Below are 27,369 nucleotides of genomic sequence, written 5' to 3' on the forward strand. Positions count from 1 at the left end.
GACATATTAGAATTATTGTGGAAATAATCTTGACTTTGCAACACCCCTGTGAGCATAATGGGGACTACAGACCTTACTTTTGAGAACCTCTAATGTACAAGGTAGTTTTGGCATGTGTTTTTGTTATGGGGTCATAAATTGAGGAATCAGCACCTGTGGCCTGTTAAGAACACAGCACATCAACCCATGTCTTCCCTGAGTGATAAACTGGCTTTGAAGTCATCTGACCAACATTCAGATTTGGGAATTGTCATTCCTCCTCTATTCCCTCAAACATTTATAATTCCTCTCATCTCAGAGGACTATAGGAATATCACAAAGGATTCAGAAAACCTTCAACAGGGCCAGTGGAGTCGTGAAGTAAAATTTCAACAGAAAAATACATCTTTCAACTTCTTCCATTTGACTTATTTTGTCATTTCTACTCCTTTCTTATTTTCTCCCTATATCATTGTTTTTCTTTTGGGTTCTTCTTTTTCTAGTTTGAAGAATGATATAGGGTCAATATCTTACTCAAAAAACTTTTGAAGTGATGGGTGAAAGCCAAATGGGATGTAACAAATGTCGACCTTTAAAAAAAGTAACTTTGAGTAAGCTGAAAAGCAAAGAAATCTGAAGTCAAATTTAAGTGTAACAGAAATGTCAGACATCAGAATACACAGTAAGAATTCATGCAGAATGCCATAAGGCTATTCACAGTTAAAAGCCCCAGTGTCAAGATAGAATTAGAAAACCATCAGAGGTGCAGAACTATTTCTCCAACAGGCTTTGAGTTTGATGACACACTCAGCGTCAGCTTGGAAGAAAAATGGCAATATGAATATCTTTGCTATTTTCTAGTACTAAAAATGATCAGATGTGACAGAGAAATTTTTTTTTCTAGTAAAAGTGGTGAATAAGAATTCTTTAAGATGATTGTAAACCTCTATCTACTGAATAATTCATGTTCCTTCAAGGATTTCACACGGATTACAGAATATTAGAACTCAAGGCAACTTGGAGACCTGGTTCAGTCTCCTGATTACACAGATGAAGAAACTGAAACTCAGAGAGTTTGAGCTGTCTGCCCAAGGCCATTTGTTGGTGGCACTAAAATTAGAATCCAAATATCCAGAATACTAGGCCAGCAGGCTTTCTATAGTACTTCTAGCAAGGCCTTTTTCTATTTCAACTAGATATTATTTTATATGCTTATATAAAATCCATAAGACTAGCTTGGATGTATAATTCATTTTGCTGCATTCTAAATGGATTAATAGAGACACGTAATAGTGAGCAGTGTTATTTGTCTAATTGCACTGCGACATTGGCCCACTCATGAGCCAAATGGAATAAGAATGAATCGTAGACCCAAAGAGACATTGAATTGTACAGAAATATTTCCTGATGGATGGTCTATGGACTTCAGTATAAAAACTGGGAATTAACTAAATAGTCATGGTATTAATTAATTAGAATTTTTTATAATTAAAGAGTAGTTATTGATTTTGTTCCTCTATATGATTACACTTGGATTTTACTTACAGACAAGCTTAGAAAGGTACGACATAAAGCAAGTGGTGTACTGAAAGCACCATATCAAGATTTTGTGTTTGGATGGATTAAACACTACATGCAAAAGTAGCATGATGTTATGAAAAAGAATAAGGGATATTAAGTCTAAACATGAAAGATCTTTTCTTATCTTATCTTTTCTAAGCAAATTTATCTACACCCTTGACTTAATTTCCATCCTTCTGTGGATGATTTCCAAATTGGGGTCTCTCGCTTAGATTTCTCCCTTGAACCACCACCAGCCATCTCAAGTATACCTTAAAGCCAACATATCCCAACCTGAACTTCAGGGTTCTTCTTCTATAATCTATTTGTCACCCAGTGTGCCCCATCTTGGTGAATGTTTCCATTATCCGCATACTTACAGAAGACAGAAACCTAGAAGTAATCCTGACACCTCTCTTTTTCACTGCCCCTCCCCATTCAATCCTGTCACTTTTACTCCTAAAATGTTCTGATTCTGTTCATTTCATTACGTGACCACTACCACCTTCTAAGTCTGACTTGCCATTCTCTGACATCTAAACTACTTTCATAGCTTCCTAACTGGTCTTCCTTCATTTACTTTTGCTTCCCTCACCAAATCATGCTTCACTCAGAAGCCAGAGTGATCTTTAAAAGGTGAAAATCTGTTCAAAATATTCTCTCACTTAGAATCATTTATGCCTTGCCATTGTTACAAGAATAAAGATCAAGTTGCTTAACATGGTCCTGTTTAGAAGTCCTTAACATGGTCTTCTAGTTCCATCTTAAGATGTCTATTCACCTTACATCATACACTACTTCGCTGGATGCCAGGCACACTGGCTCTCTTCCAGTTTCCTAAATTAAGTTCCTGCCCCAGGACCTTTTCATAGATTCCCTCTTCCCAGAAAACTCTTCTCTTACTTTCCCCTTTCACCAATTCATTTCCATTCATCCTTTGGATCTGAGCTCAAACACAACTTCCTCAGGGAAAATTGTTCCCACTTTGAAGAAAAGATCTGGTTCCTTTGTTATATATTATCATAGAACCATGTACCTTTCATCAGAGCTGTTATAACACTTGTCATTTTATATTTATAATTTGTTATTGGCCAATTTCTCCCCACCTCCAGTAGACTGCAACTCCATGAAGGCAGGACTATGTTTCTTTTTGCTTAATAACCTAGCTTTAGGGCCTAAGGAAGTGTCTTACACGAGTCGGCCATTAATAAATATCTGTTGAGTGAATGAATGAATAAATTGGGCTTCAATTTCTTCATCTGTAAAATGGAGATTGGTAAAATGGGGAAAAATATAAATGTTGGTAATAATATTAAAGAGGTTGTTTTGTAGATCAAACCATATAACATATTTTGAAAGTGCTTTGTAAGCTATGTCATTATTCAATTGTGAAATATTTATTATTAAGATGCTAAATCTTTTATCATATAAATTTTGACAAGTGAATTGAAGTATTTAACCTTAGTAGAAATGAAATAATTCCCATGAATTTATCGATACTTACAATTTGGCACTGAAAGAATTTAAAAAACTCTAAATTCTCTTAAAAATATAATTATCGGGCCAGCCCCAGTGGCCTAGTGGTTAAGTTTGGTGCGCTCTGCTTCGGCAGCCTGGGTTCACTTCCCAGGCACGGACCTACATCACTTGTCTATCAGTGGCCATGCTGTGACGGCAGCTCACATAAAAATAGAGGAAGATTAGCAACAGATCTTAGCTCAGGGCAAATCTTCCTCAGCAAAAAAAAAAAATATATATATATATATAAAATTATGATGAAAATGATAATGATGATAAGAATGATTGGTAGCATTTATTGAATGCTCTCATAAGTACTTTATCCTATAAGGTACATACCTAATAGGTAATATACCTATTATCCCCCCATTTTACAGATTAAGAAACTTGTCCAAGGTCATTCAAGTAATAAGTGGCAGGGCCACATATATCTGATTTCAAAGCTTATGTTGTCAACTGTGAAATTTGGAAGCAACTCCAGAAACTCTCCAAAAGTGCACAAAGGCAAGATACATATTTTCGGGTTTATGCAATTCCACATTCCTCATTCTCAGTATATCAAATTGACTCTTCCTTCATGGAAAACATTGAAACTTCCACATTTTTCTCCGCCATATCCGTACTTACCTATAATTGTCTTCATATTTTTCCTTCCCTCCCACCTGAGAGGAAGAAGTTACTCTCTTCCTTTCCTTGGATATGATTCCCATTTGTACTTTTGTTCCAGGCTATTGGCTGTTGGTGCCATCTCACGTAGCCACTTCCATCCCTCTATTTTCTGATCTTCCCTTCATGCATTCTTCGTCTCAATTTGTAAATATGCTTGAAGCTCTTTTATTTAAAGAAACATACAAACTCCAAACCTCAAAATCTTTTTCTGACTTCCTCCAACTTTAGTGATCTTCTTGCCTTTACCATAAATCTTATTCCAAGAGGCACAATTTATTTCTCTCTATTTCCTCTTCAGGGCCAAAAACATGGAACCCAACCTCACTATTAAATCTGCTCTCACTAATATCATCAGTGACTGCTCTATTCTCAAATCCATTGATCTGTTTTTAGACCTAATTCAATTTAACACTTCTCTAAAGCCTTTAAAAATCTTTTTTATGAATTCTAAAACACCACCCTTCTCTCCGTGTCCTCCAACCTCTTGGTCACTCTTTCTAAGCTTCCTTTCCTGGCTTTTCTTGCTCTGTACTGTCCTTAAAATGCTGCCACTCTCCAGGGTTCCATCTTCTGTCCCTTTCTATACCTCCTCTACATATAAACACACAGTACTTCTACTTCTGTGGCTTCAATTACTGCCTTCAAGCCAATAATTTGCATATTGTTTTTCAAGTTTTGGTTTCTCTACTAGGCTTCAGATCCATATATACAACTGCACACTGGTTATCCCCTCCTAGGTGTCCCACAGGTTTTTAAAAACACAACATGTCCCAAACAGAATTCTCCATCTTACATTACCCAAATTTGCTCTTTCTTCTATAACTCTTGTCTTGGTTAATGATGAAATTATCTATCATCCACCCAAAACAGAAAGCTCAAAGTCTTCCATACCTCTTCTTTTTTTTCACTTGCCTCTGAAATGTCTCTCAGAACTGCTCTATGGATCTCCACTGATGCTTAGATTAGGCTCAAATCATTTTTCAAACGGACTATTTCAATACCTGACATCTATCTAATATCTTTCCTCTTCTTTTCTTTGTTTTTTAGTCCATCTTTCACATTGATGCCAGAATTATCCACGTGTAACATAAATCTGATTATATGACTCCATTCTTAACAAAATTCCATGGGTTGCAGTAACGAGTCCATAGTACCTACCTTCCTGGCTCATGAGGCCCAAAACAGTCTAAACTGAACCACCCTTTTCAACCTCGTCTCCCAGTAAAATTCCCTTCTAATTTGATATTAAATTCCTCACTATTCTCTGACCTCCATAACTGTGCACATGCTGGTATTCCTTCCTCAAATGCTATTTCCTTTCTTCTCCACTCAGGAAATTCCTACAAATATTTCAAATCAGAATTCAATTCCTTTGTGAAGCTTTCCTTACTTTCTCATAAAAAAATTGCCCCTCTCTCCTTTGGGCGCATGTAGCACACTTTAATCATAGTATAGAGTATATTGTGTGGTGATCTCTAGCTTAAGTCTTTCTCTCTAAATTGTATGTTTTTAAGAAACAGTCACTATGACTTATTCTTCCCTCTCTTTGATTCATTCACTGCATGCCAATTTCCATGTACACATATTTTTGCTCTACAAATAAATGGAAAAGACACACCATCATCCATCACTTAATTATTTAGCCAAATGTGGAAATTATAAGTGTCTCTCTTTTTCATATTCCATTCTGCCCATTTACAAAGCTAGTCAAGAATGGCTCTAGTATAAATTAATCTCTACAATAAAGAATATAGTGGTTTGGTGCAAACATTTTTGTGGAACATTCTTCCAAGGAAACTGATTTTGGAAGCTAAGGCACTTCCTGTTAAGTATTGCTCTTCTTCCTGTAAAACAATAATTTTATATCATGTGGGATGGCAAGTTCTGGTACCTTGTCAAATTTTTATTTAAGTTTCTGATGTATTCCTCTGATGCCAATTCAGAGTTGCTATTTTTAAATGAATGCTTTCCTTGAACTGCCTTTAAATTCCTTGGGTAATTTCTGTTTATTATTAGCAGTTGAATAGTTGTGCCTGTGCATCAGGGTTCAAGAAAACAGCAAACATCTGCCAAGAACCACAGACCTTAGCCCTTGGTCTCTGGTATTCTGACAGCACTGCCTTCTCCAATGGAACTATTAGTACCCCGTGAGCACACTGCTGGCACTCAATAGTGGAAATATTAACACTCTATGGTCCTCACTAGGTGAATTAAACCTCAACATGTTTCTTGCTAAATATCAACCAAAAGGAGGTGGTGAATCTTCAGATAGGATTAAGTAAACAGCAATACTAAAAATTTTCCAACTTACAAATGGAGCACACCAGATCTCAAGAGGTTAAACCACTGGAAAAAGAGACTATTCAAAGGAGAAAAAATAAAGATCTCTGAAGAACTCACTCTGACAACTCACGTAGCAAGCATACACTGTTTGTTCTCAGAAAAGTCAGCTTTTGAATTTAGAGAAGTTGAAAGGTTCATTTCTGGAAACAGCTTGTCCTCAAGTTTTTTAATAGTTAAGTTAAACTGAGAGTGAGAGTCAAAAGATGAATATAATGAAAATACTCCAACCTTTTCAGTCACCTTCTTTGATGCATGATGAGGAACTGTCCAATGTGCAAATAAATCAAGTTTCTACTAAGTTCCCTGAATGACACATAATAAACAGCACTCTACTTTGAAACTAGTCCCTATAACCTCTATAAATTTGATTATCCAGGAAAAAAGAAATTACACAGTGAAGCAGAAACATCCAAGCATTCTAAGATAGTTACGTACTGCTATTTAGTGTAATAAAATTATTTTAGGATAGTTTGATTTACATATTTAATAGAGTATTTATGTAGGAAAACTGTAACGCATAGTGGTTAAGATTGCAAGTTCTAAATCTCTGGATTTAACTGTAGATCCTCAACTTACTAGAGTCACATCGGGCAACGTAACCTCTGTTAGCCTCAGTTTCCTCACAGGTAAAATTGGAATAATAATAGTATTTGCCTCATAGAGTTATTGTGGATATTAAAATGAGATAGTAATAAGGGGGCACTAAGTAAAAATTTGATCTTTAGACTTAAAACCTTAAGTGAGTCAAGTAGATTTTCAGCATCTGTTTAGGTGGAGAAGGCTCACTATAAGCAGAACTATGCTTAGTTATCAGGGATCAGAAAATATTGAAGTGCATTCAGTGAATCCTCTTATTTTATAAGCAAGAAAACTAGGCAGTATTATAGACTTCATTCTGATAAAGACTTCTGTAAGAAATGTTCCATAAACTTTACAAAAAATATTAGTTGACACACTTAAATGTCTTTAAAATAGACCAAGGTTATAGTTTAATAAAACGATAATAAATTAACCCCACCCAAGAGAAAACCAGTTGATGCTTTATAAACTTTAGAAAGTTGTCCCATAAGAAAATTATGCTTTAGAGATATTACAGAGATGCATCATTTTTACCTTTACAGTTATTCTTTTAGAATCTTTAATAGCTTTTTTGAGATATAATTCAAATGCCATACAATTCACTCAAAGTGTACAATTCAATGGTTTTTAGCATGTTCCCAGAGTTGTGCAACCATAACCACAAAAAGAGACCTCATATCCATTAGCAATCATTCCCCATTTCCCCCCAACCTCCCCTAGCCCTAAGTGACTGCTAATTTACTTGCTGTCTCTATAGATTTGCCTATTCTGGACATTTCTCATAAACGGAATCATACAATAGGTGGTGTTTTGTGACTGGCTTCTTTTGCTTAGCATAATGTTTTCAGGGTTCATTCATGTTGTAACATAATTAGTATTCATTCCTTTTTATTATTGAATAATACTACATTGAATGGATAGACCACATTTTATTTATCCATTCATTAGTTGATGGCCATTCGGGTTGTTTCTACTTTTTGGCTAGTATGAATAACGCTGCTCTGAACATTCACGTATGATTTTTGGGGTGGACATATTTTTCATTTATCTTGGATATATACCTAAGAGTGGAATTGTTGGGTCACATGGTAATTTTATGTTTAATATTTAAGGAGCTGATGAATTGTTTTCCAAAGCGGCTGCACTATTTTACATTCTTACCAGCAATATATGAGTTTTTTCAATTTCTATGCATCCTTGCCAACACTTTTTATTTTTTGTCCTTTGCATATAGCCATCCTAGTAAGTGTGAAGTGGTATCTCATTGTGGTTTTCATTTGCATTTCCCTAGTGGTTAATAATGTTGAGCATCCTCTCATGTGCTTATTAAACATTTGTACATTTTCTTTGGGGAAATGCCTATTCAGATCCTTTGACCATTTAAAAATTGGGTTATTTATTTATTTATTTTTTAAACTCTTTTTTTCTTTTTTTGAAGAAGCTTGGCCTTGCACTGATGTCTGTTGCCAATCATCCTCTTTTTTTTCTTTTTTCTCCCCAAAGCCCCTGTAGATAGTTGTGTATCATAGTTGTAGATTTGTAGCTCTTCTATATGGGACACTGCCTCAGCATGGCTTGATGAGCAGCGAGTAAGCCCGCACCCAGGATCCAAACCAGCGAACCCCGGGCCACCAAAGTGGAGCGTGCAAACTTAACCACTACACCACCAGGCCAGCCCCAAAATTGGGTTATTTATCTTTCTTTGTTGAGTTGTAAGAGTATTTATATATTCTGGATACAATTCCTTTATCAGATATATGATTTGTAAATATTTTCTCTTATTCTGTAAATTATTACTTTCACATTTTGAACCAACTTTCTAATAGTTAATTAGTTCAGGAATGACAAAATAATAATTGTGTTATTATTCTAAGTCTTACTTGAGCAAAAACAACTAGAATTTAGCAAAAAATTTTGCAGATTTTGGCTATTCTTATATTTCTAAATCAGGAAAAGAGGTTAGGAGTAACATGAAAATAAGAACTTGTCTTTTCCAAAAAGGTTGTGAAACATAAGCAGGAACTGAGAGCTCCCAAAGAAATCAGTCAATTGTTAATTGATTTTTTTACCATATCATTATTTCTTAATTCATTCAACTGTACAAGGTAATGTAGGAAATAAAGATAATAGATTATTCCCTCAAATAATTTAAATGTTAAAACAAGGCATAAATAATCATAATATATTTTAGAAAACAATTGATTCAAAATTGAATAATTACTATGTCTCCAGTATTATTAAGCCCCTGGGAGACAGAAACACTAGATCTGTTTTGCCTTAAGTAGCTCTCAGTTTAATGTGGGCAAAATTACACGTTTCACATGTTGCATGTAAACACATTGTAATAAAATGTAATTCATAAAGTAATAGACTCCCATACTAGGCAGAAGTGGTCAATTCTACTTGGCAAGGTCAAGGAAGGATCCACAGAAGAAGCCTTATGAAAAAGGATAAAGCTCCAAGCTCAACTAACAGAAAAATTCTATCTACCTACCTACCTACCTACCTATCATCTATCTATCTAAATCTACCCATCTATTTATCTATCTATCATCTATCAAGGAAGACTGGGTATTTGGGCAGGTATTAATTAATAGAAGACACCATAAAATTGAGTAAAATCTTCAATGTAAAAGACACAAAAATGTATGATTCTAAGATAATTTATGAATTTTGAGCTTGGAAGATTGAGAGGAAGCTAGTAATTCTTACAAATAATAGAAGAAAACCCTTTCTCCTCCTTTCCCACTCTAGACTTTTTTGTAAGGACACTAATTTTAAAGTAAATCTAAATAAATCAGTTTGAAAAGTTCTTTGTGTCACTCTCTCTTCCACCCTTCTCCTTCTGTCAGGACCCTGAAAGAGAATTCAGAAAAGAACTGGGCTCCACAATGCTTCTCTGAGTCTAGAGATTACAGACTTTCTTCATGGCATCAGTGAGCTGATGCTATCAAGACAGATTTAAAGTATCTCTTCTTGGCTTTGAATATAAAATAGAAGCCAAGAAAGAGCTGTTTCCCCAAACCAGAGCCAGCTACCACACATGTTCCCACATGCTTCTCCTTGACTAGAAGACATCTTTAGCCCACCTCCCATCCCCCATCCTTGTGCATTTTATTCTGAGGCAAGATCTGGAGAATATATAAGGGACAGGCTTTTTCCTTTTATTCTTGTCATTATTGTTGGCATATTAATTGTATACTATAAGCAGGGTATTTCACACTTTGCATATTTCAGTGGTAAGAAATATGGTTCCAATTTTGAAGGACTTTTCTCTTATGAGAGGTGGAGGAGTAGAGAATTTTATTTTTCCCTATTTAATTTTATTTCTGTAAGAGCAACTAGACTCTTTTCATTTATGAAACTATGGCCATTAATTATACTTAAAGTTTAGTACTGAAGACACAATTATAGCTTAGATTTGTACAAAATTTATATTCATAGTTTACATTTACCTAAACAATATCCATAGCTATTAAAATTGGGAACAAACAACATAGCTATAGAATTAATCTTATAGTCCTATATTTTTTCTCTTCAAACAAATTTTTCTCATCAGTAATATCATGCTTGTTATTCAATTCTTACCTGTAAGTGAGAAGTCCAAGTGCCTCTAAAGGGTGAGAAAATTTCCATCTTCTCAAAATGGTATGCATTTCTGAAACAGTTCTTTCATCCCATCCAGGGGCACTACCCAGGACCAAAGGAAGGGAGCAGTTTTCATTATTGCAGGAGAAGCGATAAAACCATAAGTATCTTCTCTTTTCCTCAGAGAGTCTGCAAAACCAGATTGAAAACTGTAATTTACTGGAGTTTGCTATACTAACAAATCTTGCTGTAAACACACAGTACAAAATCTTACTCTAGTTCTTTGAATTTTATTTTCGTTTATTTTGGAAAACAAGTCCTATATCTTCTGGGGACAGTTTGATAGGTTATTTCATCAGCTTATTTCCAACTAACTTTATTCTTTTATAGAAAAAAAATAAAATAAACCTCAGTTCAGATAATTCATATTTACTTTTCCTCCCTCTTACCCTTGCCACTTTTTAAAAAATGTCATTTTGGTTGGCAAAATCTCTGTCTCCTTTAGTGCAGACCAAATTTATCTGAATTCTGCAACATGTACTACTTAGAACAGCTGTAATCAACTGTTTACTTTCTTTACAAATTAACTTAGACCCAAGTGGGCCTGTGAAGAAATGATATATTTTGAAGATCATATTCCTTCATCTCAAAGCAAGTTTCATAGGAGTTCAGAAAACTCTTTGCTCTAAACTTCAAAAACAAAGATCTCAATTCATCCCTGGATTCTGGCTTTAAATTTTCAGAGTTAGCTGGAAGTTTGGAGTTAAAATGCCAGTGAATAGGACTTCCTTAAATGCCCAAGAATTTCCCCCTGGAGAGTGGTGCCAAACAGAAGATGCAAGTCAGGACTAGGGCCATTGACTCACTGACAATTTATCACGATTTGCTCACACTCCAGCAGAAGCATTCAGAACCACAGTTCAACTGGAGGACAGCATTTCTCACATAACAATGACAGCTTTTGAACACCGTCTCCCCCAACTGACACTGTTGCTTAGCTGAAATTAGCTAAAACTCCCAAGAAGGATAATGAGAAATAATAAAAGATTTTAAAAGTCAATATTTCTCTATAATTTCTTTTGAAGCCATCTTCATCTGCAAAATGAAAGGATTGTATTATAGATGATTTTTAAAGATACGTTTGGACTCCTTTCCTATTTTAACACTACCTTCTCCACCAGAGAGCCCTCAGAAGAAAAAATTTCATAACAAAATTATTACTAAATTACTGAAACAAATTATTTTGTTCTGATTAAATTCCATTTTTTCCAATATTCAACAATGCTTTTTGATTTTACCTTCTTTTATTGGAGCCTAACTTACATAAAAGGGAATGTACAGATTCAGTTCAATAAAGTGTAACAAATGCATTTACCAAGTAAAAACCATGTTCCTTTCAATATATAAAACAGTTTTCTCATGCCACCAGAGGCAAACACTGGTATCATTTCTTTCACTGTAGATTAATATTACCTATTTTAGAACTTCATATAAACAGAATCATAGAGTAAATACTCTTTTTTTATAGCTTCTTTCACTCAGTATAATGTTTTTGGAATTATCCATATTGTTGTAGTTCATTCCTATTAATTAATGAGTATTATACATTTGTATGAATATGCCACAATTTGCTTATCCTTTCTCCTATTTGATGGACATTTGAATTGGTTCTTGTTTTGGGATATTATAAAGCTGCTATGAACATTTGTGTGCATGTGTTTATACGGATGAATTTTTCATTTATCCTAGGAAGTACCTAGGAGGGGAATGACTGGGTTGTATGTCAGGTGCTTGTTCATTTTTTGAAGAAACTGTCAAACTACTTTCTGATGTGGTTGTAAAATTTTACATTATTACGTATAGAGTATGATAGTTTCAATTATACCACATTCTTGCCAAGACTTGATTTTGCCCATTTAAAAATATTACCCATTTTAATGGGTGTATAGTGGTATCTATACCACTGATTTGGGGAGAATTAGAACTGTCATCTTAACAATTGGGAGTATTCTAATTAATGACATGATATATCCTTCCATTTATTTAGGTTTTCTTCAATTTCTCTCAGCAAAGTTTTGTACTTTTTAGTGCAGAGTTTTTGATATTATAAATAGAATTTTAAAATAAAATTTATTTTCTATTTTTCACAGGAATACAATTGCATTTTGTACATTGATTTCAAATGCTATGAAATGCTATTCTTACATAATCATGTCATCTGAAGATAGATGTGGTTTTATTTCTTTGTTTCCAACTTTTACACACTTAAAATTTCTTGTACTTGCCATAATGCACTGGCTAGGACTTCTGTGACAACACTGAAGAGAAATATTTAGACAGACATCCTTGCTTTTCTCTGAATCTTAGGGGGAAAGTATTCATTCTTACACCACTTAATAGGATGTTTACTCTAGATTTTTCCATAGGTCTAAATTTGTGTTAGGATTTTAAGGTTGAGGAAATTCCATTCTATTCTCCTCTAAGTATTGTCAGTTTCTATCATGAGTGAGTGATGAATCTTGTCAAATGTTTCTTTCCTAATCTATCAAGATGATATGATGTTCCTTGTATTTCTTTTTCCATTCTTTTAACTGGAATCTAGCTGAATCCTTATATTTAAAGTATGTGCCTGTAAACAGCATAAAGTTAGATATTGCTTTTGTAACACAGGCTGAAAATTTTTGCCTTTTAATTGGAGTTTTTATTCCATTTATATTTAAAATAATATTGATATGGTTGGGTCTAATTCAACCATATTGCTATTAGTTTTTTTGTGTGTCTAAATCATTTCTTCATCTTTCTTTTTTCCTGCCTTTTTTTGGATTTTCTTTTTTTTTTTTTTTTGTATTTCATTTTTGTCTTCTTGGCTTTTAAATGTACACTTAAAATTTGGGGGGTATGGCTTCTCTAGAGATTACAATATTCTTTTTTAGCATATCACAGCTAACCATGAATTAATATTATACTGCCTTATGTATAATATAAGAACCTTAGAACAGTATAGTACCATTTTTCCATTTCTCATTCTTATTGTAGTTGTTATACATTTTATTTTTATATATTATAAACTCAGAAGTACATTGTGATTATTTTTGCTTTAAATAGTCAATTATTTTTTAAAGAAATTAATAAATGTATAAATAAAAGTATTTTTATTACCTACCTATTTTCCCTTTGTAGTGCTTTTCATTTATTCTGGTAGATTTCTTTCCATCTAGTTATCATTTTCTTTCAGCTTGAAGTTTCCTTTAAGATTTCTCATAGTACAAATGAGCTGATAATAAACTAACTCAGCTGTGTTTAGTTGAAAATGTTTTCATTTTGCCTTCATTTTTGAAATATAATTTTACTGATTATAAAATTCTAAGTTGATAGATTATCTTTTCCCCTTTTCAGAAGTAAGGTGATAGTCTACTGTCTTTTGGCTTTCATTGTTTCTAAAAAGAAATCTGTTGTTCCACTGTACGCCAATTTGTTCATTTTCTCTGATGCTTTTAAAAATTTTTATCTTTAGTTTGCAGAAATTTGACTATAATCTGCTTAGGTGCTGTGTGTGTGTGTGTGTGTGTGTGTGTGTGTGTGTGTGCGTGTGTGCTTGCTTGGGAGTTGCTAAGCTTTTTATATCTATGGGTTGATTTTTTTAAAATAAAATTTGTAACATTTTGGCTATTATCTCTTTAATTTTTTTTTGCCTCAAGCTCTCTCTCCTCTCCTGTGTGTCCAATACACATGTATTATATTGCTTGATATTGTCCCATAGGCCACAAAGCTCTATCATTATTTTTAGGATTTTTTTTCTTTCCGTACTTCAACACGGATAATTTCTATTGCCCTTCCTTCAAGTTCACTATTCTTTTATTCTTCATTATGCAATCTATTAAGCCTTTCCAGTGATTTTTTTAAAATTTAGATATTGTGTTTTTCAGTTCTTAAATTGCCATGTTTTTACTGAGGCTTCATTTGTTCACTCATATATATCTTCTTCTTTAAATTCATAAATGTCTTTATAACAGTTGTATTAAAATTATTATCTGCTAATTTAAAAATATTTGGGTCTGTTTCTGTTAACTGCTTCCCCACATCCCAGGTTATGGTTATATATTCCTGACTCTTCCTATATCTAGCAATCATCGATTGTATTCTAAACATTTAAAATGCTACATTATTGAGAGTCTGCATTTTGCTATCTTTTGGATGACAAATGTTTCAATTTTCTTTGTAGGCAGTTTAATCACTACCAGATCAGCTTTATCCTTTTGAGACTTGTTTTTACGATTTGTCAGGTTAAATCTAGCATAGTCCTTAATCTTGGGCTAGAGCACACTTAATCCTAATATGCATCTTTCTGGTTTCTTTATTAAATGCCTGGGGTGTTCTAGTGATCATTTGCCATTCTTACTGGTCAGAATTTCTATGTCTCCCAGCATTGTGCAACCTCTATAATTTACATTTATTTCATATCTCCCTGTAATGAGGCCCTACAAAATCTCCACCTGCTCATGAGTAGCTTAGTACTCAGCTAAATATTTAAGGGGACCCCAACACATATTTTGTAACTTCCATCCTGTACGTCTTCCTTCTCTCCATTATTACGCTCTAGAAATTCCAGCTGCCTCAGCATCATTAAACTCTGATCTCTGCCTTTTTTTCTTTTTAATTTCAGCAAGACCTGCATGCTCTGCTTTAATTACATCTCCCAGAGCTATGATGTAGAAAATGCCTCTGGGCTGAAAGCCACTTTATTCATGGGCTCACTGCAAGCCCTGTATGTTCAATTTATGGTTGTTTCATACATATTTTTCTTGTGTCATATTTCTTTAAGTCAGGAAGATTAGTCTAGTAAGAGGTATCCTTCATGGCTGGAAATGGAAGTATTAATTTCTTTCAAAACAAATGTCTTTATGTCTTTTGTTTTGGGATCTTCTTCGTATCTAGAAACATTCTTTTAGTTGGTAACAAGAAGAAATTTTTTAAAAATATGTACAAATATTATAGGTACATTTTCACCAAACTTCTTTGAGTCTAAACTTCTTGACTCTGATTACATTGATCAATTTGAAAAAAGAATAATTAAGTCACCAACTAAATGATAAAATGTGGCATATTGGAAGTGAAATTAATCTGATTTCAACACAATTTTTATCACATTGAAGGCTGTTCTCCATCTGTTTTCACAGTCCAGAATGAAACTGTACTGTACTGAACATTAATAACTGTATTTGAGTGGGTGAAACAGAGGAAAATGTTGCTTATCTTATGTATTAATTATTCACTTAAATAGAAACTGAAGTATAAAACAAGTTAGAATTCACTGGGATTAATTTGAAAACACAATATATTTAAAGGCAGTTACTGTGATTATTATTGTTGGTTGGTTTTAACCTTTTTTTGTTTGAATATATTTCAAATTTCAAAGCATGGTATCTTTTAAAAATATCTCATTACAAATATATTTGCCTCTGATATGTGACACAGTTGTTAAATGTAAGATTTTATAGTTTTGAGTAAGTAGTAGAAAAAGATGCTTCATCTAATTAAGATGACAGTAGGCTCGTATAACAATGGATCGTCAAAATATGTGTCGCGAGGACTATGAGAATTTTCCATCATCTTCAATCTTTAAGGTAACTTTTTATATCAGACACCATACAAAGGAATTTTATTCATTATAACATATTTATTTTACACATATTATTTATCAGGCACAGGGTATAGCACTGAAAAAATAGTGATAAACAAGAAGATAGATAGGTTTCTTGTTCTCCTAGTTCTTACAAATTAATGAGGAAGACAAGAGAAAAACATGTTAATGAACAAGGTGATAATAGATTGTGTTAACTGCGATAACATAAAAGGTAAAGAGAGAAAAACCTCATTAGGTAGGGTGATCAAAGAAGGCTTTGTTGAGAAGACCACATTTAACTAAAGACCTACAGGATGAGATGTTTCAGTCATGTGAAGAACTGAGGAAGGGGTATTTCAGGTAGGGGGGACACCACATGAAAAGCTCTTGATATGGGAGAAGGACTAGCACATTTGAAGTGCATGAAGGAGACTAATGTTTCTGGCTTGAAGTGAATGAGGAAAAGAGTAATAGGAGTTGAAATTAGACAGCAGGGTAGTAACAAGATTATCCAAAACAGAACTCCTGATCACACTCAACACCTCAGTTTAGGATGGCCCAAACTTACTCCTTCTCTAGAAAATGACTAACACCTGCCCAGCTGATCAATTCAAAACCTTGGATTCTCCATTGACTTAACTGATTCCTTGGTTTCTCAACTGGCTTACACCCTAATTACTACTAATCATCAAGTAACGTCTTCTCAATTTCCAAAATATGTCTCCCAATCTAACCATTTCTACCTATGTCCACTGCCATCACTCTAGCTCTAGCCACCATGACCTCCTGCTTAAAATATTACATTAACTTCTTTGCTGTACTGCTTGCCCCCACTCCTACTTCTTCTCCAATCCATTCTTCATCATGTGGTCAAAGGGATGACTCGAAAAGATTATTCAGATCACATGACTCCCCTCTCAGAACCTTTAAATGATTTCTCATTCTTGGTACAAAATGCCTTATCATGTTACACATCTTACCACAGTATGTATAGAAAGAGTTACTTTCTTAGTTTTACGCTTTTGGCATGTTATTAATGAGCACAATCAGCTGCGGCTTAGCTTTGCCAAGTAGTAAGTACAAATGCCATTAATTCCCTTATAGTTCCTTCCTGGGATTTTGGTTTTATTCAGATAATTACTGTTTGACAAAGTTTAAGTACTCCATAGTCACCAATTTAGTGCTATTAAAACAAGATTTATTTCTATACTTTTTCATTCTGCCATGATAATTAAATTTTGCTTTTTTCCTGTTTACTAGAACAACTTTCTACCTACTTGAAGGATGACTGAGCAATAATTTATCCATGTTAAATGGTGATACATATCTCATCACTCTCTTCTTTGTTTTGAACTGAATGATTTCCAATCTTTTCATTTTTTCTTTGACTAAAGTTAAAGTTGCTAAATGCTGCAGGAAAAAAAAACTTTAAAAAACATACAAAATTACTAATCTAGCTCCTAAACATTAACTATAATCCAACAGGTGTGACTTTAGGAAATGAAAGGAGTTATGTGGGAAGGAAAGTTCACTCTGAAAAGTTATGAATACTTCCAGTATGACTGATGGTATCATGAACAGCAGGCAACACTGACTTGCAAGACCTGAGTCACTTACAGTAAGGGAGACTGTTTCTGTGAAAGTCTGGCAATGTGTTTTAAACACTCTTTTGGTGGTTCTTCAAGATTACTTCCATTCTCTTCAGAATCAAGTTTCATATACTCCCACTCAGTAGCTGGAAAATCAATCTGAAATAAAGAAATGATTTGCCATGTATTGAATGCCTCAAAAATGCATTATTAATTTAATAATCTCCATCTTAGATTTGTAGAAACCAAAACAAAGGAAAATTCCTATATTCTCTGTGCTATTACTTAAAAATAATTTTTAAAAGAATAATTAGGGTTTGGACTTAGTATTTAAATATACATGGTATTTGGCAATCCTCAATTATTTAGATAAATGGTATAAATAAGTAACCTGTAATGTTGTCTGAGGAAAAATGATAAATAACAATACATAAACTTTTCATAAAGTTAAATAAGTGACATTTTTATTTAATGCTGAAATTATAGCCTTTCTACATTCTGTATTAAAATATGTTTCTATTATCAAATGATAAAAATTATAGATGGTAATTATATTTTTTTCATGTAATCACTTGGAAAAATAAAAAGAGTTACTTTATGTCAGTGTCTACCTTATGAAAGTCTGTGAACCACTTTGTAGACATGAGAGAGGAATCTCTGGTAAAGATCTGTTTTGCAAGTACATAACCACATGGAATATTTTTGCTTTGGCTCTGTCGTTCAGATTATAGACAGGGCTAGAATCAAACCTCCTTTATTCTTGGCTCAATGTGCTTTCTACTAAACCACGTTTCAGCTGATTCTAGTAAATAAAATAACAGTTACAGCTTCAAACTATGTAAATGAGCTAAATATTTTAGCACCTCATACATTTGCTTAAGGTTATCAAATTTTTTTTCATTTTCATATTAGAAAATCTAAAGAATTTATTTTTCTCTGCTGAACTATGTTAGGTTGGATCTCAGAGGAAAATAAGGAACATTATAAAGTAGACTTTGTGAGTTCAGTTTGAAATACAGTTTAATCTATTTGGGTTCTTATTTATTTGAAAAAGTTTTAGTAATTTCATTCTGTAACCTCCAAAATTTATTGCAATATTTCTTTTTGGTATAATTTTTTCTATAATGTATCACTTATTACTCCAACATGATAAAAGAACTAAGTAATAGAAAAGCTAAATCAAAGCAATATTATAGTAAATTTTGCCTGTTAAAAGACAGATTAATTTTGGTGCCTTAGAAGGAACTGCCTCCAGTATTAACAGGTTACATGTTACTCTTTATGTGTCCAAATACTTTTAAAAATACATGAAAGAAAAATACTAAAAATAGTATTTAATGAGCTAGTTCAACTTTATGCTGGTCCTAACTAAAGCGCAGGGTGAATAAGGAAACTAAAGATAGTGGATGAGAATACAGAAGTATCCCTGTACACAAATCCATAATAAATTCTTTGGTATATTTCACTTATTAAATTTTTTTTCTGATACACAAATGATGCTCTATATAAATTGCCTATTTTCATATATTATGAAGCTAAACAGTTACAGATTCTTGAGCCACTGATAGAAAATACTGGACTTTCTCCCAATTGCCTCTTGTTCTAATTTTTCACAAAAGAGAAGTTTCCCCAAAGTATGTGTTAATGTATTTGCTCTAGAATTCTTTTGAGTACCATGCATTATGGAGGATATAAGAAGTATTCATCACCTTCAGAGAACTTAAAGTTTAATTAAGGAGAAAAGGCACATATTAACAATTAAAATAGAGAGCAATATATACATAGCACCCCAAAGCTGTGCTTCATGTCAGTAATGGGTTAAACATGTGACTTTGCTCTTCTCCTGCTATTGTTGTGACTGACTAAGCCTGGCCCTGGTCTTAAATTTCTTTTTAACGGAGTGCTCTAGAAGATCTCTTCAAATGTCGCACTCCATGTGCCATGACACCTATTTATCACACTCCTGCCTCAAGCATTCAGGATAGACTCCTGATTTCAAGAACAAAAAAATTTATGAGGCTGTTTCCTCTGGGTTACAGGAAAATATTCAGACCTGGTCACCTAACCTTCTAATTCACACCTCCTTGTATATTTGGATATTGGCTTCGTGTGTACCATTTGTTCATCTGGCTTCATTTCCTCTCCTCATCCTTCTCCATTTACACTTGGCCACCATGGTTCCTACTATGACTTTCTGACTGGGAATTCCTTGAGGGAGCTGCTGTGAATGTCCCTAGCGCCCATGACCCACAACCATGCCATAAGGTGCCCAAAGGCCCAGTTCAGGCCCCTGTGATTCTGTTAGCTTGTTCAAAGGACTTCCACTGAATTGTAGATGTAGTTTGGATGTTATAAGGCATGTGAATATTTGACCATAAGTTTTACGGCAGTTCAGGGGAAGGAAGGATGCCTACCAACTGGATGGCAACTGCGGTGAATCTCAAGGAAGGAGTTATAAAAGACGGACCCGTATGGTGGCTCACAAGTGAGGCTAAAAGACCCTCTGCTATGTTAGGACACAAAATGTACTGTGTTCTAAGTACCCGGTATCAATAATAAGACTATTGCCTCTACCTAATATCGCTGATAATGGAGGATAAGCACATAATAAAATGTTAAGTAAAGTAAAATACCTTGGGTGAGTGAATAGGTAAGAACTGTGGTTTAAGGAGAAGGCCTACTCACATAAAAGGAAGCAATGAACATTCTGGTATCTGGATTCCGATAAGTGGATCAAAGCGCTAAGTTTAGAAATACACGTAAGTTGGGATTTGTAGTGATCAGAGGTATGGACACATATCATTAATTTACCAAATATTATACTCCAGGTACTATGCTGGATGCTGGGGATAAAACACTGTCAACGCCCTTACAAATCAAGAAATCAATGGGAGAGAAGTCAATGAGAAGGAAATATAATGTGGTAAATGTGTTGATAAAAATCTTATTGATTATTATGTGAACACAGAGGAAGGGCACTTAACCCTGCTTGGGGTAGAAAGAGAGAAGGGAGTAAGGGAGAGATTCCTAGAGGAGGGTCCATGGACCCTAAAAGATGAATATTAATTACAGAAACGAAGTGAGAGGAGGGGTGGGCTGTGGATGAGGAAGGGAAGAGGGAAACCACACTGTAGTCAGGGAACAGTATTCGTAAATGCACATAAGGTAAAAGCAGGACAATGTAAGTCAGAAACTACACTTTAAAAGTTGCTGGAGCTTGAAGTGTCAGACAAGGAGTGGCAAGAGAAGAAATGGGAAGGGGGCCATGCTATAGAGCTTGGCCTTAATTCTCTAGGTAGACATGAGTTATTGAAGAGTATAAGTAGGAGAGTGGCAGGTTCAGATTTAAGTCTTAGAAGGATCACACTTGTGGATTTTGGATTAGAGAATGACAAAATTAAGGCAAGAAAAGCAGCTAAACTGTCATAACCTGGGAGGGAATTGTTGAACTAGGGCAGATGAGGGAGGGAATTGAGAGTATAGACTTGTGGAACACGTGGGAGATAAACTGGCAGGATATGGTGTGGACTGAATACGAGTAGGGAGAAAGAGGGAGAGGCAAGTGAAACAGGTGGGTGTATGTGGGTGCATGAACAGACATAAATAATTCAGGGGGGGTGAAAGCACTTTTAGAGGAAGGTGAGCTCAGTTTGGGATATGCTGTCTTTGAAACTGTCTAAAGAATACCCAGGAGCCAGTTTCAGCAGGTATGTGGCTATATTTGTCTAAAGCTCGTGGTGTAAAGGAATCTGAATTAGAGATACAGACTCAGAAGTGAACCTGCATAGATATTGTGAATAAAGCCTTAGAAATGAATGAGACCCAGCATCCCACTGCTAGGTATATATCCAAGATAAATGAAAACATATGTCCACACATAACCTTGTACACGAATATTCATAGCAGCGCTATTCTTAATAGCCAAAAGATGGAAACAATCTAAATGCACATCAACTAATGAATGGATAAAGCATGGTATATCCATAAAACGTAATATTATTCAACAACAAAAAAGAAATGAATACTGGGGCCGGCCCAGTGGCACAAGTGGTTAAGTGTGTGCGCTCCGCTGCGGGGCCCCCGGGGTTTGCCAGTTCGGATCCAGGGCGCGCACCGACACACCGCTTGGCAAGCCATGCTGTGGCGGTGTCCCATATAAAGTGGAGGAAGATGGGCACGGATGTTAGCCCAGGGCCAGTCTTTCTCAGCAAAAAAAAAAGAGGATTAGCAGATGTTAGCACAGGGCTGATCTTCCTCACACACACACAAAAAAGAAATGAATACTGATATATGCTACAATGTGGATGAACTTTGAAACATTATGCTAAGTGAAAAAAGCCAGTCACAAAAGACTATATATTGTATGATTCCATTTACATGAAATGTGAGTAACAGGTGAATCTACAGAGACAGGAAGTAGATTAACAATTGCATAGAGTTGGGGAAAATGGGGGAATAAGCGGTGATAGCTAAAGGTTATGGGATTTCTTTTCCAAATGATGAAAAATGTTCTAAAACTGACAGGGGTGATAGTTGCACATATCTGTGAAAATACTAAAAAACCACTGAACTGGACACTTTAAATGGGAAAATTGTGTCTTATGTGAATTATATCTCAATAAAGCTTTTTAAGAAATTCTCCCAGGGAGAATATATGTACTGAGAATACCAATGGGCAGCAGACGGAACCCTTGAGAACTGTCAACAGTGAAGACTAGCAGAGGAAGGGGAGCCTGAGAAGGAGACAGAGAAAGGATAACACGAGAGAAGTGTGAGGGGAAACAAAAGTGGGCAGTAAAACCAAAGCCAAAGGAGAAGAGTGTTCTGAGATAGGAAAAGGACAGTGCCAAAAACCACAGAAAGAGGGCTAGTATGAAGAGGACTCAAAATCACACTGGATCTGGCAACTAGGAATTAACGGGTTACCTGACAACAGTTAAGTGTAGTGAGGACAAACAAGCCAGAATATAATGAATTTAGACATGAATGGAGAGAAATATAAAATAGAACAAGAGAGGGGCCAGCCCAGTGGCATAGCAGTTAGGTTCACGTGCTCTGCTTTGGCGGCCTGGGGTTCGCAGGTTCGGATCCCAGGTGCGGACCAACGAGCTGCTTGTCAAGCCAGGCTGTGGCGGTGTCCCGTATAAAGTAGAGGAAGACGGGCACGGATGTTAGCCCAGGGCAGATCTTCCTCAGCAAAAAGAGGAGTATTGGCAGCGGATGTTACCTCAGGGCTAATCTTCCCCACAAAATAAATAAATAAATAAATAGAACAGCAGCAACATTAACTAAAACAACTCTGCTCTTCCTAAGGAGCTGTTCCCTTCATCTGAGAAAAATCACATGATAGTCTCCCTTATTTCTCCCACCCCCACTGCTGCCACTAAAGACCCCTATAATCATGAATTTATATCCACAAAAGCTCTGGCAATAGTCAGACCTGAAAGCTTTTTGTTAAGCTGAGGTGGTTTGGATCTGGTAAGAAATAGTCTGATTAAAAAAATGCATTTATCCTCTTCAAAAAAGGTAGTTGCCCTGTTACAATGGTAAGTCATCATATGTTGAGCGTCTGTGATGTCATGCCAAGATTCAACTTGAACAACCACTCTGTTTTATCATCATGTCCATGGATTAGAAGTGGATCTTTGGCTACTGTCTCGTGGGAACTTCCTCTCTCCTGCAGAGTGCAAGCCACATTCTTATTAGTATTATTTTTCTCTTCCATTTTCAACATCTGACTGTCCCTCTTGCTAAACTTTGTCCCTCACACCCCTTATCCCAAACCTGGGAATTTAAGAGCCTAGAGACTCCACTAGCTTCCTCTAGAGCAGCGATCCTCACCTGAGGCCAATTCTATCCCTAGAGGATACTTGACAATATCTGGAGGCATTTGTGACTGTCAGAACTGGGGAGGTGCTACTGGCATGCTAGTGGATAGAAGCCCAAGACACTGCTAAATATCATACAATGCATAGGCCAGCCCCTAGAACAAAGAATTATCCAGTCCAAAATGTCAATAGAGCTGAGGTTGAATAATCAGGTTCTAGAGAATGCTGCTCAGAGAGCAGTTCCCAGTTTTTCCCATAGAGATATAAAGTTCATATTCACTGTATTTCCATGTCTGGGAGTAGCTACGCTTCAGGCATCTGACCAATATGAGCACTTATAATCATGAACACATGAGGAGCTCTCAGAAGTAAGGACCAAAGTCTGGAATCATTAACCACCTTTTATTCATGATCACAAATCAAAGAAAGTAGAGAGGCTTTAAGAAAAAAGAAAGTATGATAGATGGATTTAGTTTGCAGTTTCTCCCCCACTACTCAGCTAATTGCTAGTCATTTAGGAAATGTATGATAATAGAATTTTAAGGAAACATGACATACTGCAGAGGCAGGTATGAGTAAGGTACCAAGTTAATAATATATACCAATGACTGTTTTTAGACAATGGAAAGAAAAATGAATGCACATAATGAGTATACTAATGTCAACACTCCATCGCTCTCCTTCATGATCATGCTTGTTGGACAATGGCTTGAAATTGCTATCATATAACCTGGGAGAAAAGTGCTTTGAAAGTACTGGATGCAAAATAAAAGCAGTAGAGGTTTTACAAATCCCAGCAGGCTGGAGGAAAAGAAGACTATTAAAATGTGTGGTCCTGGAAGAAAATTGTTTCTGTAATTGACAACAAGCTACTTATCAACCAATATTTGCTGTGTGTACTTTAATCTCATAGCCTGGCACTTACCTGCAGGGTCACTGGGGATGGCTGACTTATATCCCACACTCCTGGAGCTATCATTTCAATGGGAGGCTCACTCTGTAATGTCATGCTGAAGAGCATAGACCCGAGAATGGATTTGCTGCAAAAGACAACACAGACAGACAGACAGCAGTCACTTCATGAGGGAAGCTATTATAATCTATAAATGTTTTCTTTCGGAATATAAACATAACCAGCTATTTTAATGACTTCATTCAATAGATAGAAAAGAAATACAATATTCCACAAGCCTAGATACTGGTTAATAGTTCATTTCTAATATATCACATGTATGAATATGTTCCTAGATGCCTACATTTATTTTCCACACAAGAAAATTGCTTCCACAATGGTCTCTAACAAATAGCATTTATTCTTAATTTCCAACAATGTTGATTACAAGATGGGACTAAGAATCTCAGATCTATATTCTCAGAGTTACAACTGCCTTAAGTCAATAAAGTTGTTAACTCTTCAGAACGCTGGTTGCTCCACAGTGTGACTAAATTCTCTGGGCATCTTTAAAGATATGAACTCTAACTTTATAGAAGGAAAAGACTTAAATTAGCATATGATCTGAAGAATCAAAATAGTTATGAGTCTTCACAGAGGAAATGCTTCTTTATGCATAAATAGAAAGATTATTCACATTCTGAATGTTTAAAAATATGTTGTAAATTACCATAGTAAATGAGAGTGCATACAGGAGAGACTTTAAACAGGAAGAATTCATGGATGGTTTTAACAGCTTCAGTAACATCCAAATCCACAAGTCCTTACAGGAATTTAAAAAGAAGCTATACCTGGCTGAATATAGGAATTAGATTATTGGTAAAATATTCCAACGATCATTGAGAACAGTCTTTGATTTTAATATACCAAATTCAAAATGTAGAACTGAAAGTACACAAAATTAAACTTAAGTTTATAAAGAACTTTAAGGCATCAAGTGAGTCTTTTTGAAAACAACATAGAATTCCACCTTGCCATTTAATAGGCACTATATAAAAGATGAAGAAAAAATCCAACAAATAAAGCTCTCTTTAAACCTTTAGCTTTCTGAGGCCTGTCTTCTTTATTTTCCATATCTAAAGATATTATTAGAAAGTATCTGCACAAAGGAGTATAATTTGTAAACATTATTGAGCAGATATTTTTAGACAACTCAAGAATATTCTCCTGGCAGGATGATTTTTTGTGTGTGTGAGGAAGATCAGCCCTGAGCTAACATCCATGCCAATCCTCCTCTTTTTGCTGAGGAAGACTGGCCCTGGGCTAACAACCATGCCGATCTTCCTCCACCTTATATGGGACACTGCCACAGCATGGCTTGACAAGTGGTGCATTGTTGCACGCCTGGGATCCAAACCCCGGGCCACCCAGCAGAGTGCATGCACTTAACCGCTATGCCACCGGGCCGGCCCCTAGCAGGATGATTTTTGAATCTTCTTTATCCCTTTGTTCCATCCTCTCCTCATCTGGAGAAACTTGTATTTTGGTATAACAATACAGTACTGCGGGGCCAGTATTAGCAAGCTAAAAGTTAGTTTAATGTGGTAAAGTTTAGAAAATTATTAATGTGATTTTTCTCTTTTGACTTTCAGAGTATATAACCTTTCCCCAAATGGTCTGAAGTATCCATCTGCCTGAGAAAAGTTTTGGATTAGTTTCAGGCAGCCTGCAAGAGGAAGAAGGAGCAGGAGCACATCTAACACCAAACTTGGAGAGCTCAGACGTTAATGTTCTCCACAGCATTTACAGAAAATATTTCTGTCCGTGGTAAAGGATTAACAGCAGTGAGGAAGGAGGATGTGGCACATTGGATAGAGAATGTGGCAAAGGAAAAGGACACCACTTTCTGGCAATTCAGGATGGTGGGAAGCAAAAAACGGAGAAAGAGAATGAGCATGGCAGACATAGGTGTCCCAATTTCTCCCTCTTCTGCCTTTGGAAGGCAAATGGGGAGGAGCGTTAGACAAATGAGCACAGCAAAATGCTGAAGGCAGAGGGGGCTCCACTAGCACTACCTGTTTCAGATCCTAGAAGGAAATCACCTCTTGAGCCACTCCTGTACCAACCTGTGGCAGGAAAAGACTTGGGGCCACGCGATAAACAGACAAGGAACTCCTGAGTTCAGCTTTATTGAGCCTTCTTTGGTTTCCGTATAGAAGAAATGGGATCTAGAAACAGCTAAAGATATCTGGGTGACAGAGATTTCCCTAAAACGGGATCACGTGGTGGGCATAAGGGGCCTCTACCATAAGGGCATCTGATTGAACCATCCAACCCGAGATCTACTGGGAGGCCAGCTAAACCTCTGATGCGTCTATGGTGCCTGCGAGAGCCCAAGTCATCCAGGAAGTGCTAGTAAGCCCTGCCCAAGCTGGAAGAGCCCCAGTCACCAGCTATGCTAGCTGTAACAAGCAGCCACCAGCTTAAAAAGTGCCTCTGATTTGGGTATCAGAAGTCACCAGGCCTGTTTCTTTTCTGATCCTGTGTATCCAGATACCCCCATAGGAAGAGAATCAGGGTGTCAGGAAGCTGTCTCAGTCACTGCGCATTTTATCCAAAAGAGACTGCATACTTCTAAAAGGTCTATTTAAATTATTGAATTGACTAATTTTTGTCATCAACGTAAAGTTTTTTTCTCCTCATTAGCTCCAGGCTGGAAGCTCATGAGGAAAAGTGTGATATATTAATTGAATTTTCCTTCACATCTAAGTTACGTGATGAGTTATATTTATTGCCTTCCTACATTTATATATCTTGGCCATGCTTCACTCTGAAAATCCAAGTGATCTAAGCTGATTCCTACAGAGGATGAGGGGAACTCATGATTAACCGTCAGTATCTGTCATTTCTCTCCTTGGATGGAGTCTGGATCAACAGTCACCATGGCCTTAACCCTGAGGCATAGGGGGCAGAATGAAGTCAGAGCACTTGATTCAAGTACGTGTATGAGGGGATGAATCAAGCAATAGGGCAGAGGGAGAATGAACTTCTAGCTGTCCAACTGAGGTTGATATAACATATACTTTAAGGCAATTCAAGGAGGCAAGGCTGTTTGGCAACATTCTTTGGGCTCTCTGTGTGTTTGACACTAGCTAATTTACTTTCTGATAATGGACTGTACCTAAACTTCTTTTTAGATAT

General features: G+C 35.8%; 1 protein-coding gene across 1 annotated transcript in view; it reads right to left on the reverse strand.

The window, feature by feature from the left end:
* Positions 1-27,369, reverse strand: part of PIK3C2G (phosphatidylinositol-4-phosphate 3-kinase catalytic subunit type 2 gamma) — a 380,793-nt gene that overhangs the window by 233,582 nt on the left and 119,842 nt on the right. Inside the window, exons 15-17 of the mRNA XM_087442698.1 lie at positions 24,202-24,316; positions 17,477-17,607; positions 10,237-10,425 (exon numbers count right to left, since the gene is read on the reverse strand). Of these exons, the coding sequence (XP_087298824.1) occupies positions 10,237-10,425; positions 17,477-17,607; positions 24,202-24,316 (435 nt within the window). The remainder of the gene's footprint in view (positions 1-10,236; positions 10,426-17,476; positions 17,608-24,201; positions 24,317-27,369) is intronic.

The sequence above is a fragment of the Ceratotherium simum genome, chromosome 17 (genome assembly GCF_057802395.1).
Source record: "Ceratotherium simum simum isolate JZ-2026a chromosome 17, ASM5780239v1, whole genome shotgun sequence".
Lineage (NCBI taxonomy): Eukaryota > Metazoa > Chordata > Mammalia > Perissodactyla > Rhinocerotidae > Ceratotherium > Ceratotherium simum.